Genomic DNA, 14,372 nt, shown 5'->3' with positions numbered 1-14,372 from the left:
TGCTGTGGATTTGTCTATGGTTATACAAAATAAGAACAGATAACAGATAATGGGAATGACATCTCGCATAGGGAAGAAGAGAAGTGGTACCGTAGTACATTTAGCTACTGAGGTTAATAGTCAGTGTATAGGACAAGATGAGTAGTTCTATGCATACAGCTATAAGATTTGTTAGTGATAATTGCATTTAGTATATAGGAAAGGGAAGTGGCACTGTGCCTGTCCATATGTACAGAGCGGGTTTAGCTACACAGTATACTACATATACATACATACACAAATGATAAGTGGTACTGTGCATGGTCACAGATATATTAAGATTTACTATGGAGAATCACATTTAGTATATAGGACAAGAGAAGTGGTACAGTTCAATTGGCCATACCTACAGTAATCATTTGGCTCAGATGTCTCTTGTCTGACTGTATCTGGTGTTCCTCTCTATGTCTGCTTATCATGTGGCTCTGCACAGAGCCACATGATAAGCAGACAGAGAGGGGCACACCAGATACAGTCAGACAAGAGATAGCATGAATTTTACACGACACCAGGAAATTACATTCCAGCATAATCAAACAGCTGCCGTATAGTAGAACAGACGTTACACAGACCTTTCACTTTGGAGACGATGGCCAACCAGAGACATTTTAGCAGAAGTTGTAATTTAGGTACAAAAAAAAAAAAGTAAAATATATTGTACAGTTATTTAAAAAAAAAATATTGGATTGGGAGGCCTAAGAATAGAATTTAGAGGAGCAGAGTGTGTGTGTGTGTGTGTGTGTGTGTGTGTGTGTGTGTGTGTGTGTGTGTGTGTGTGTGTGTGATAATAAGGATATGCCAGGTGTGATTATAGAATGGACTAAAATGATAAAGAACAACAGTATTGCAATAAACAGTGATACAAGAATACTAGTATGTAAGGTGGATAAATGCAGGTTCAGGATAGAGAACGATAAGCAAGTGTGATCTGCATGTTGAGCGATACATTTGGTCAGTAATGCTATATTGATAAGTAACAATATAGTTATGATGGATTTGCAGCTTTATTATAAAGGAAGGTGGTGATCTTAAGGAAAAGATATGAGGGTAAATGTGGCATAGATAGAGAAACATCAGAAAAAGTGCAATAAAGCATCAATATGTATGTAGCAAAAAGAATGGAAATAAAAATAATAAGCTTATCAAACTAATAGTTTTCCTCGTTTCGCCGCTGGTATGTGGTTCTTTTAAGTGGGTCCTTTTGCAAGAGTATCAACCGGCTGTGGGCATTTTAAATCAGTCTTCCAGCTTCATCATCTGCTAACAACCACGAGCGTGGTGCAGTTGGCATTAGCGCCAATGCAAAAAGAAAAGGAGTGTGAGAAATGCGTCAGAGGCACAGCTGACAAAAGGTGACATAGCTGGAACCTGCAGCACAGAGTTCTCATCGATGCAGGGGCTGGACCATTCTTAAATGATGGTTTTAGGTACAGAATATAGGAGCTACTTGACCATAAGGAGATAATGAGTGTGGTAAAAGGGTTTGTTTTCAGCCTATACATTAATGGGGTCAGAGCATCTTGAGATGGGAGGGACCTCATAAGGAAGGGGGGGGGTCAAAGCATTGCTAGACTGCCGCTCACATCCAGCGGGATAGCGGTCACACCCCTGTAGTTCTACCGCTGCATACACTCCAACAAGACAATTTCACCGTTTTAACTTTTAATTGAGTCTCCGCACAGTACTCTATATCTTGTCCTTAGTTTTCCATAGTCACTGTGGAAGGTATAGTGTTTCTCCATTATATATGTCCCCCTTTACATCATTATATTAGCAGCCTATTGCGGGAAGGGACTCAACGGATGCTGCCAATAACGATGGAGGGAAGGTCCAAGTAAGCTTTAAAACCCAGGACTGGCTGGATATTAGGGACAATTAATTATTCTGAAATCACAGGTTTGATCTTTTTCCCTCTTCCAAAGCCTTGTGGGTAAATTTGCTGAGTGGGGATTGGTTAGACAGAGTCTAACCTTACAAAGGACCGGTACAGATAAACGTCACCTCTGATGCCCAAGCGTCAGCTCCTACGTCTGATATTACGTCATACAGCCTGAATGACAGTGTAATATTCAGCTTTGTTTTAGATAACAGTGGACCCATTGTGCAGATTTGAAATATGTAACATTGATAGTAGAGTTTCAGGGATAGTCTAACTGCAACGTACGGTTAAACAGAGCGTTTGCTGAGGAAAATCACAGCTGCCAACAGCGATGGGTGGACACTGCATGGCTATGAAGAATTGTCATGATACACAATTTTTAAATTTTGGAAGCCTTGAATCCTGATTGGCTGGTTATTATGGCATTCAAATCTCCCCATCCAATTAGTAACTACCAAGTACTGCATTGAATTATACTCGTCCCGATACCACAATCTGGGTTGGACGGGAGTAAAAAGGCCCCGGGGAGGGCAAGAACTCCTGGGGTTAATTTTACAGAGGTGGGATGGTACAGGATACACAACATCAGTCTAAATATTCTACTGAGATTTGTGGTTCTGGGCCCACGCCTGAGCCAAGCCAGTTCTTCCCACAGGGGGCCACCCCCAAGCCTAAGCAAAGTCAGGCTGTCCCACAGGGGGACTCCCAAACCTGAGCCAAGCAGGGTTGTCTCGTGGAAACCCCAAAGCCTGAGCCAAACCAGGCCGTCTCGCGGAGGGCCCTAAGCCTGAGCCAAGCAGGGTCATCTTGTGGGGGCCCCCACCCAATCCTGAGCCAAGCCACCCCATGGGGGGCTCCGCCAAACCTGAGCCAAGACAGGCCATTCCGCAGGGGGGCCTCCAACCCTGAGCCAAGCTGGACCCGTCATGCCCTAGTATATTACACATAACTATTCATTGTGTGAATAGATCTCTCTTTACATTGAGTTTAAGAACATACATTTATTTCATACATAAAACATTAAATCAGACCAAAACTAAAAAGTCAAGTGGAACGGGAGAGTATAGAGGGGACTTCAACGAACAATCTGATCTCAGCCCCAGGACAATTTCCACAACCAAATCTGCACAACAAAAAGACATCTGTGCTCTCAATTTTGACCATTTGCACAATTTATAGGGGAGAAAAAAAATGTAAAAAAAGGGTAAATTAAAAAGAAACAAAAAACAAAATAGATGCAGTGTTGCAAAATAAACAACTTTTACAATAAAACTGCCCAGTGGTGCGGGCTGTGCTCACACATTATTTGCTATGTACATGTATCCCGGTAGGCACTTGTGTTTTTTTTAATACTTCAAAATGAATGAACCCAAAGAGCCAACGTCGTCTTATAACAGTCCAGGGTGGCGGAGATAATATCTACATACTGCTCTTCACAGGCAAACAATGAGTCCCGAATATCTGAGTAAAGCTTAGTGACCCAAATCCCTGCCGTAATCCTCCTGGCGTCCAGCCGCGGCTGTCGGGGATTCATCGCCTCACATGGAGAAGTAGTGATACATTGTAACAAACATGACCAGCATCTGTGGAGAGATGGAAACTGTTACACACTGATGTTATCCGAGTGTTACATGACTGAGCCGAGGGGAGATACGGCAGCTTCATGTTACAGACAGTAATATGATTACATCTCACGTCTGCACTAAATCACATCTACAGAAATCACTCTTAGTGGCCGATTCAACCCAAAATGACAAACTTTTCTCTTACATGAAAATATTATATCTTTAATGCACCCCAAGAATCACTAACTGCACCAACTCTTTCATCATTTTAAATAAAAATATCTTTGTTCATCATAATATAATGGGAAATTCTTTGCAGTAATTCAATGGGAAATTCTTCTGTGTTTGTCATTCTACGTGAGGAAAAAAACCTCCCCCATAAAAGCGGACGCAGCTGCTCGCTATAAACGCCAGTCGCTGTATGACTGCAACCGGAATCACAAGCAGAGTGGGAGCACGTTTGTAATTGGCTGAAGCACTAACTGGACGCTTGGTCACCGCAGGTCAGTGTCACTCAGTGACGGGAGTTTATAACAGGCAGTTGCGTCGGCTGTTACGGTTATTTTTTTTCTCACATTCCAATTACAATCATAGAAGAATTGCCCATTAGATTACAACAGATCAAATACAAAGGACAATTTTGGGGATTATTTCTTAATGTTGCTTTTCACAGGTGATTGAGCTCATTATCACATCACCCATATTATCAATTTGGCTTTCGTCAATGATAACATCGTCGTCACTTTTAGTGGGGGAAAAAAGTCCCAAGTACCTACATATCGGCATTGTGTTAAAGACAGATATGTCTGAAAATCTACTCGTAATGATATTGCGTTTCTAGCCAATGGAACAATTTAATTGAAACAAAATCTAGAAAAATAGCATAAATTCACTGGAGTTTAATCCGAACAGCAATGATCTACACGGCTCGGAGATAACCGGTGACAGCTAGGAGCTAGCGGGTCATGACGTTACACCGAACAACTTTATTGTAAAGTTGGTAAAGCCACATATAAACTAAAGGACTTGAATCCACACGCCCACCTTTTGAGCCATCCAACTTACCGTCCACATTAGAATCGCAAAGCCAAACCAAGAGATGCCCCACGTGTAACTGTCAATGGCGTGTCCGATATGATCAAAGCAGCCCTGAAAGAGGAGGTTTCTATCAGTATTGGGCCACAGAACAGACTATTTATTTAAATCTTCCATAGTACATAGGAACACTTTTTACCAAAATGTCCCCAGTCGCCGCAAGAAGTTTTTTTTTTTTTTATGGCCGTTTATCAAAAATCTCCAAGTCAGCAGAGGGCTACTCCCAGCATTTGCTGACTGTGAGCTGCAAAGACATACATTTAAGGATCACTAAACTTATTTATTTTACAGATAAATTTGAAATAGTGGCGGGAGATATTACTCTATGCACAGCAGACTTCCTGTCAGTATTCCCATTGAAGGACATGGCGAACATTTGTGAAATATTAGCTCTTTTATAACAGGCCTCTTGTATTTCAGGTTGTGTGTCCTTTATTATGTGTAGTACTATGTACACCGTAAAACCAGTCTTATGAAAAAATTTATAACTGGACACAGGAGAGGTCGGGGACCCAGGCTGAATAGCCTTGGATCATTTATTATGTTTTATATTATACTATATTGTGTTAAAATGCATCTAAACTTAATTTCACTATCATAACCCCGGAACCCTCGGGGGGCCTTGACAGCTCCCAGCCTTTTGTTTCAAAGTGAACATTCCATACCAGCACTTCTAAATTTCCACTTCGCCCACTGAACTAGTGGCTGTGAAACGCGTCAAAAGAGATCGGAGATTCCGAGCCAAAGTGCCATCAAGGTTAAATCATTTAACTTCCACCCTATTTCTACATCTGTAACCCCCATAAAGACAGATTAAAAATGACCAGTCATTACCGAACTGTAGATGGAAGAGGCGTATCCAACGCGGCAGCCTTGCAGATTTAAGATCTGGAAGTTGGCGTCTCTCTGACAGCACCAGAACGGCCAAGGCGCAATGGACTCTGCGTAATTTTGGCGAAAAGCGGACGTATAGGCAATCCAATCACCAGGACCGTCCACTCCACAGCACCCTTTCTGCCAAACAAGAATTGCACAATTTAATAAAAAAAGAAATACTTTTTATTGCACCACCAAAACCACCTCCTCTGGTCTCGACGATGGCCCGACAACCTCATGTGAAGACCATATGCATTATGTTGTCAAAACCCAGAGAGTTTCAACCATGGGCTCGAAGTTCACAAAACACAGAGATAGCAGCGATGACGCTACACTTACCTCCAACATGACTCTGTTCCAGAATTCTGTGATCTGCATGCCCTGCGTTGTGTTGGCCGTGTATTGTCTTAACATCTGCTGCTTGATTACATTGGAATTTATCATCTGGGCAGAGAATCAGAAACGGAGAGGTTACGAACGCGTAGGGCATACAAGCGGCCCCCCAAAGTGTTTCTCCAATCCTCAAATCTTTCCAAGTTCATCCAAACATTCTTCTGCTCTCCACCATCTCTCACCTTTAGTTATTTTATTGGCTCATACATTCCCCTACATTTACTATCCCCAAAGTTTATCAAGTACCACTTGACCCATCTTTCAAAGTATATCCACAATTTGCTTCCTGTAAAAATTTGGACCATCTTTCTACTCCATTCTGCAACATATGAAGTCAGCGTCCTACTAGAAATACCCCACACCAGCAATTCAGTATATCCCCCCTGAAACAAAGCATACACCCCTTCAACTCATCCTTTAACCAAACCCAACCCACCACTGTACCCCCCCCTCCCAGAGTAGAACCCTACAACTTACATAATCTCGATGTGTGAAGGATGTTATACAGGAGGCGCATTCAAATATATAGACAACCATCATCAGCACCAGGTACTGGGGAAGGAAAACAAAAATGAAGAGTTACCAGTAATAAAAATTGTAGCAAACAAAGTGTAATAAACATCTGTTAAATAATAGTTTGCCCTCCACAGCGTTCTAGTTAATAAGGGAAATGTGATTCACACAAACACAGTCCCTTTTAAAAATACACATCCTCCAAATGGACAGTAAATTGATTTGTTAATCACAGGTATTCCTTTTTTTAAGCCTTATGGCTGAAATATTGCACTTCCAAATCCTCTTTGATCCCATTTCTTGAAGATGAATTTCTAGCAGTCTTTAAGCCATAGGGAGTTTGTAGAAACACTGATCATATCTCTCCTCACTAACATTCATTTGTGACTTGTTTATCTCATCTCACAGCTGTGATTTAGGGCTGTCCCGATTTTATTTTGAAAATAACTCACCACCATAAGCATAGTCCGACTGCCCTTTATAGCCGCCACAATGCCGAGAATGGCCAGAATGAAGAAAGAGAAGCCGCAGAATATTCCAATCCAGCCTCCGGCAAACACGTCGTCTTTCCCGGTCACCCCCAAAACGGGGTAGACGTAGTATGGGTCCGTGGTGGCCCAGATGGTTTCCGCAAACAGCGCCAACCCGCACAGCTGTAATAAAAACACAGAAGACAGATCCAGCATTATTAGCTTTTGAGTATCAATAATTAAAACATAGAACAGTTTGCTTTTTGACTGAATGGCAGTACAGCACTAAATGGGAATACCTCAGATTCTGCTTGTAGCCACATAGTCTACATTAAGACGCTGCATAGTCTCAAGGTTCTGGAAAATGACTAATGTTAGCTGTGTAGAGGGTGGTAATAGGGGAGATTAAGATGGTGGTTGAGGAATATTATAAGCTTGTCTGAAGAGGTGGGTTTTCAGAGAACACTTGAAGGTTTGGAGACTAGAGGAAAGTCTTATTGTGCGGGGGAGGGAATTCCACAAAGTGTGTGCAGCCCGAAAAAAGTCATGTAACCGAGAATGGGAGGATGTGATGAGAGTGGAAGAGAGACATAGAACGGGGGTGTTGAGTAGGGAGATATTTTGAGACAAGTGAGGAAATGTCGGTGCAATTTTGTTGACGGCCTTGTATGTTAGTAGAAGAATTTTATATTGGATTCTTTGAAATATAGGCAAACAATGTAGAGACTGACAGAGTGGCTCAGCAGAGGAAGAACGTTTTGCAAGGTAAATCAATCTAGCTGCTGCGTGCAAAATAGATTGTAGTGGTTCAAGTCTTACTTTGGGAAGACCAGTAAGGAGGGAATTGCAATAGTCGATGCGGGAGATGGCGGGAGATGAGTGCATGAATTAATGTTTTTGCGGTGTCTTGTGTCAGATATGTGCGTATTCTGGAAATGTTCTTTAGGTGTATGTAACATGATTTAGATATGGAGTTGATGTGGGGAATGCATTATAGTTGTGAGTCAAGGATAACACCTAGGCAACGAGCTTGCGGGGTGGGATTTATGGTTATGTTATCAACAGAAATAGAAATGTCAGGCAATAATGGAGAAGCACAGTGTGGAGTTTATATGCCTGCCCTGTATTTCTGGGTGCTCCAATTACCTCCCACAGTCCAAAAACATCACACACCAATGTCTATGATTACAATTGATCGCACAGCTCGCCAGTCGCCCTCTGCTGGTAATAGGAGAGATGACAGGTGACCTCTCCAGTGAAATCCAAACTAGACAGCAATCCATTTTTGTGGAATGCAACATTCCCCAAATGCATATGTAATGTAATTACATAAATGGCCTGAAAGCTGAAGCAAAAACGGACTGCCCCCTTCTCTCCAAGAGAAAAATAAACAAAACAACTCTAACACCATTAATATCATTCCAGCCCCACCACTCCTATCAGTCTGGTTTTACACAGTTATCCTGACTATCCTGTACAGCCACATTCCACAAACCTGTACCCGGGGCATCTGAAAGACGCCAGTGAAAGAAATTCTAGAGCAAATACATAAACACTCTATATCCCAGCTGGCTGGGATCCCAATGAAGTTTGAAAACATTTTTTTTTTTGGCATATCAGCTTCATGAAATGGCGCGTGCGGTTCTCAGAGCCAATAAGGATTCAGCTGGCACTCTGAAAGCCGAAACTGCAAATTCCACGCAACGCTGAAGAAATATGCAGTTTTTCTACAAAAGTACAGAGTACGTGCTAGGATATAACTTATGCAAACAACAACAAAAGGCACCACTACATTTAAGGCGGCCTTTCTTGCTAACTTACTGACATTGTGCATCCCTTGTGCTATTTTTGCCAGATTTCTTCCCCATTTATTTCACTTCTACATTTTAGCAGGTGCTGTTTTAACAAACGTCCCTCACAGTACTCAATCCTGAGCATTTTTTTTTATAGCACAAATTCGGAAGCCCCACCCAAAAACGCCACAAGTCCAGCAAGTTGGTATTTCAAGACAGGATACTCTCCAGAGTGCAATGTTCCACTAACATCTAAGAATTCATAGGACTGTGCATTCATGTACAGGACAAACAAGTTTATTTTAAATTTGTCAAGTTGCCAGAGGCCCGAGTGACCCCGACAGACAAGTTCCAATTGTTCGAGAAGAGAACAAATTATTGGGGTCATCCAGACAGTAGGTTCACAAGGAGGGACCAGTGTGGAAGGAATAATAGAACATTATCTGCATATACTCCAGGATCAGACTAATTTATTCTATTCGTAACACTACCGTTAGTTTAATATTTATTTAATTTAAAAAGTAAACCACCCATACTGGTACACCTGTGCTCTTTATTCCCAATTTAAAAACTCCACCTGCATTTACTTTGTAAACTGTAACCACGAATTAGCAAAATATCAAAATTATTTTTACAAAGTGCTATTTTTGTTTTGGGGTTTTTTTCTCCCTCCCCGTTCCCTCGGGCACTTTGCAATTCATACCAATGCCTCCAGTATACAAATTAGGTAAAAGGAAATAGATTTAGCAGTAAAAAATAAAAAAAAGCCACACCCAAATATTTTTGGCAGAGCATCTTGTTGTTTGCACTGACAATTTGCAGATTATTTTGATAAGATCTCTTCAGCAGAAGATCACAGTCGGCAGATCTGGGATCCCCGAAATAATCCCAATTTTACTTATTTGAGCCTATTTACTGATCATTTGCAGTTCTTGTAGGAACTTCGCTGTTGTAAATTAATGGTGGGGGGGGGGGGGGGGCTTGGGTATAATTCCAATGAACTTGGGGATAGATCATTTATGAGATTATAAGGTGCTGTGTGGATAGGAAATAATAATTGAGGGTCCGCTACACTTATTTTCCAGACTGATTTCTAGCAGCTTTAAGTTCACACGGGGAGCACCGTTGCTCCAAATATTTGATCAAAACAAAGATGGAGGGACATGGGGGGGCAGCCAGCCAGCCAGCGACCACCGTAAAGCGTCACTTATATTGTCAATTGTATTATATATGGTTGTGTATATTCGAGACCTGATGGGCATCATGATGTGTTTGGTGCTTTGTGGTGGCTCTGCATTCAATCAATCGCTGCCACTCTCTAAAACCAATAAACCATCTACAATAGCCATCTACTCACCATAATAATGACATTTCCAAATACGATGATGGCCACAAGGCCCGAAGACCCCTTCTCCGCCATGTGGTGGCTGTGTGTACTGCAATAGACAGACATTATACTGGATAAGCTTGCAATCAATACCTATGGTCTAATTAACTATATATAGAGCAACACAGCCTCTCGGTTTTCCTGTCATGTCTCATATTGTAGAATAGAGATAAGGGGATCCTATCCACTAGACTAGCGATGATCCATATGCGGCCCCTACGAGCCTTCACCTGTGGCCCCCAGCTTTTTCCTAGTCAGAATACACAGTACCCCTCCTCAGTTTAGTCATGTCCTCCATAAACACAGCAGCCATTGCTTGAGCTCTTGTGAATACTGGTTCAGCCCCCCAGTGACGTCACTAGTTGTTAGCGAATTCATGACCGCGTTCTTGTAGACAACGCTTCATACAAGATGGCAGCCTTGACAGCGCATAGCCGACGGCTGCACTTTCACAGAACGCCAAACAGTTTAATTTACTGCAGTTTATTTTTACCCCTCCTTTTGCTTTTTGCTGAAGAAACAAAATCTTTTGTTCAGGGGAAAGTTTCGCCTCTCAGTCACAATCTTCCATTGCCCTACTGTGCGACATGCTAGGTCTAGACAAAGATAGCTCAATGCCAGAGACCTTTTAAAAGTTGTAATTTCTTAAAGTGAAGCCGCTCTTCTGTAATTCTTTATGACAGTTTGGACACTGGGGGACGCTGTGTCATTGAAGTCTGGAGGGGGTTTCCAGGCACTAGGAAAAACCCCTCCCCCTCGGTTTGCGTATGTACTATGCATCGGAACACCCACACTGACACTTGTTTAGTAAACGTCTATCTGCAGAGGCGTAGGGAAAACGTTGCCAGCAAGACCTATCCCACCGCCGCTTCCACCCTCTTCCCAACAAGACACCCAGGAACAGATGATAATCGCACCGATGAGCAATAAGGGTCTTTCATGGTGTCTTTGGACAGAGCACATGAAGTGGGCCACTTATATGTTGTACCCACCAGTAGACTCCAATCTATGAATGTTCATTCTGTATGCTCCTACCTCTTGTGTCTTCTATCCTGCATAAGAGCTCTCTGATTGGCTGCTCTTGGGGGTCCCTTATAGTTTCTTATCAAGAAGAACCTTCTAAAAAATTAAGATCCCCAATAAGGGATATTTTGATACTGCATGGAATACATCTCCAACCTACACTACAGAAGATATCAGAGTCCAAAGCAGAAACCAGGACAGAGGTCCATTTACCTATTCCACAGAACCACACTGACACTTGTTTAGTAAACGTCCGTGTGCAGAGGCGTAGAGAAGACTTCACCACCAAGACCTATCCCCCCCCCCTCCCCAACAAGACGTATCCCCCCTCACCCCAACAAGACCTATCCCCCTCCCCAGCAAGGACTAGCCCCCTCCACAGCAAGACCTATCCCCCCCCCCTCCCCAGCAAGACCTATCCCCCCCCCTCCCCAACAAGCCCTATCCCCCCCACCCCAACAAGACCTATCCCCCCCCCCAGCAAGGACTAGCCCCCTCCACAGCAAGACCTATTCCCCCCCCCCCTTCCCACCAGCAAGACCTATCTGCCCCCACCCCCCCACCCCCACCCCACAGTATTGGGCAATGCAACAACGAGAACACCCATTTTTGCCACCAAAAGGGCTCTCTGACCCTTGAGAAATACCCCCTATAACCTGTTAAAGCCATTAATACACTAATTTCAGTGCCCGTATGATGGAGCTGCAGCCTGGGTGTCTCTCGATCACACGTTCTACAGAAAGCTTGTACTACAAGAGGAAAATCGTGCAGGGAAACACCAAACTCTTACACAACAGCTTCCATTCATGTATTAAATAGACAGCATAAAGCGCATGCAAGACCACCAATCACCCATCATATTATTACTGCTCCACCATGAGCACCTCAGCAGCAAGAGGGTTACACTAGAGAAAGCTTTAACATCTTGTGGCTCCCCGGAGGTTGTGGAACTAAAGGTCCCAGCATGACATACGTCAGAGGCTTTAACAACCAGTGGCTCTGCAGCTACTGTGGAATGGCCAGTCAAAGGGCATGCTGTGACCTGTAGTTCAACAGCCAAATAGCCACAAATAAACTACCTCTGGAGCAGCAACACATTAAGATTTCACAATTATTTTACAAAGTGCAAACTCCAAAGACTCCTCAACCACCAATCCTCAATATCCACAGACACCCCAAACAAGACAGGTTTTCCTGATATACTCCTAGAATTTCTGGTCTGATCTCAATACTCCGGAGAGAAGATCTAGAAAACATGCACTGTTGAAAACCACATCCTAGATTACGGTGTTTAGCACCTTTCACGAACAAAGGAGAGTTCTCCTCATTAATGTCATATCCCCAATTACAACATGTAAAAGCACAATTAACACCAATAACAATCTAGTTGCCAAACCTGATTAAATATACTAGTAGAGATTAATAATAAGTCGTTTTAAACACATGTGCACAAAAGTCTCCTATCAGAGAGCCCAAAACAAATGATCACTGCTTACAATACACATACTTAAGCTTTCACTACTATTTATATAATAATAATAATAATAATAATAATAATAATAATAATAATAATAATAAATAATATTATTAAATGTCCACAGTCAACAGGTAAAACACATTTTTCAACATTCCTTAATTGCATAAATAACACATTTGTAAAACGCTAAAATACAATCAATTGTGTATATTTCCCAAGCCTGTGATGTAAGTTTTATTGTGCAGAAGCCCTGAACAGACCCTCTGTCTAATGCACCTGCCCACACCTGTACTCACCTGTCCTGTCTGCCTAAACTCAGGTGCAATGTCCTCCGCCCCACACTCTCACTGCTACTTATAGACTCTGCTAACTGGTCAGCTAGGATGAGGAGTTGTGTCTGAGGAGGGGAGGGGGGTAGATTAGGTCTCCTATCTTATGTGGGGCAGCAAGTTTTGGAGGGAGGCGACAATGATCCCTTGTATCCCGCCCCCTCTACCTTTCTAACAATTACTCTGTCTAAATTCTTTAAATACATCTGTTTAACCCCACTGTGGCGGTCAGTAGTGTTTATATTAAAGTTAAACTTGTTTATTGGCAAAAGAAAGAATTGTTGCAAATTTTAATCATGTTGTTTTATCAGGTTTACATTTAGAACCTTAAGGGGGGAGTTGGGGAGTAACTACCCAAAATTAAAGGGTCTGCATTGTCCAATGATACATGTAAAAGTTTTTGGAGCTTAACACGATTACCCCAGACTTCCTATTAGTAAAACCAATGAGGGCTATTGTAGCCAGCCTATGTGAGCTCCTAACGCTGATAACAGAGTACAATAGCTCACAGTGAATTAAATAACCAGTCTATATGTGACCACTTTAACGGTAGTCATTATTAATAGTCTATTTTATTTCTAAACTCTGTATATAATAACTTGTTCTCAGTAAACTGAAAGACTGCTATAATTTATCTAGTGCAGTGTTGGCTAACCTGTGACACTCCAGGTGTTTGTGAAACTACAAGTCCCAGCATACCCTTCCAGCAATAAGCTGCTATATATTAGCAAAGCATGCTGGGACTTGTAGTTTCACAACACCTGGAGTGTCACAGGTTAGCCAATACTGATCTAGTGCATTGTAGAATGCTAGAATCTGATTGGTGGCTAAGGGCAACACCTCCACTTTTCATTTTTGGAAGGTTTTATAGATCTACCCCATAGTATTATTTGCAGTGATGTTAATGAGAGGTAAAGCACAGCTCCAGCGATTCTCTAGTAGTTTCATTAGATAGATGGCTCTTGACGATCTAGTTCAGAGGGGGCTTAGAAAGAACCTATAATGTACCACTTTTGTTCGTGTTGCGCAGATATCGATGGGATTATTTAAATGAGCTGGCGGAGAGGAAGAGGGTGCAATTAGGGAAGTGGTCCCCATTTATAAGTAGGGACACAGCCTGTTCCTCTCAGCAAAAGGACAAGAAGTATCCGGCTGATTTCAGGCGCCGCCTCTAAATCCCATCTCGATACTTAGGGGGAAATTAAGTTCTAAAAAATCTGCGCAACGTGTCTTCGGGAACGGCCGCGAGAGACCTTTGCGCACATTTTTTTTCACAGAAATATTTGCAAAACTGATAAAAATCGTGGCCAATTGAATTCCCCCCTTATAACGGGAACCACTGTGCACGTTTCAGTTGTACTTCTGCAGGAAAGCCCATTTCTAAGTTCACTTGAACCAATGGGATAAAAAACGGCAAACACATTAAAATGCAGCAAGCAATGAGGACTGCGTTCCCCTCACTCTCACGGTTAATGTAGACCGAGCAGTATTTCAGGAGAAATATGGAAACACTTAAATTAATGAAGGGCGTGG

The 14,372-nt window shown here is 42.3% G+C and overlaps 1 protein-coding gene across 1 annotated transcript; it reads right to left on the bottom strand.

Annotated features, from left to right (window-relative positions):
* Window positions 1-2,904: 2,904 nt before the first annotated feature.
* UPK1A (uroplakin 1A) lies at window positions 2,905-12,918 on the bottom strand. The gene is made up of 8 exons (XM_075191602.1): window positions 12,807-12,918; window positions 9,981-10,059; window positions 6,813-7,013; window positions 6,325-6,399; window positions 5,794-5,898; window positions 5,413-5,592; window positions 4,549-4,632; window positions 2,905-3,501 (listed from the first exon to the last, which is right to left on the bottom strand). The coding sequence occupies exons 2-8, from the start codon at window positions 10,041-10,043 to the stop codon at window positions 3,457-3,459; spliced, it is 753 nt and encodes a 250-aa protein (XP_075047703.1). The 5' UTR covers window positions 10,044-10,059; window positions 12,807-12,918; the 3' UTR covers window positions 2,905-3,456.
* Between the last annotated feature and the right edge of the window lie 1,454 nt (window positions 12,919-14,372).

This window comes from Mixophyes fleayi, chromosome 11, assembly GCF_038048845.1.
Source record: "Mixophyes fleayi isolate aMixFle1 chromosome 11, aMixFle1.hap1, whole genome shotgun sequence".
NCBI classification, from domain to species: Eukaryota; Metazoa; Chordata; class Amphibia; order Anura; family Limnodynastidae; genus Mixophyes; species Mixophyes fleayi.
This window is presented reverse-complemented; position numbering and strand designations above follow the sequence as displayed.

Excerpts from the sequence above, each read along its gene's own strand:
- UPK1A (XM_075191602.1), bottom strand. The coding sequence starts at position 10,043 with ATGGCGGAGAAGGGGTCTTCGGGCCTTGTGGCCATCATCGTATTTGGA. Across the intron at positions 5,899-6,324 it reads CCTTCACACATCGAGATTAT|ATGATAAATTCCAATGTAAT; the intron begins GTAAGTTGTAGG and ends TTCTCTGCCCAG. Across the intron at positions 5,593-5,793 it reads GGAACAGAGTCATGTTGGAG|AAAGGGTGCTGTGGAGTGGA; the intron begins GTAAGTGTAGCG and ends CTTGTTTGGCAG.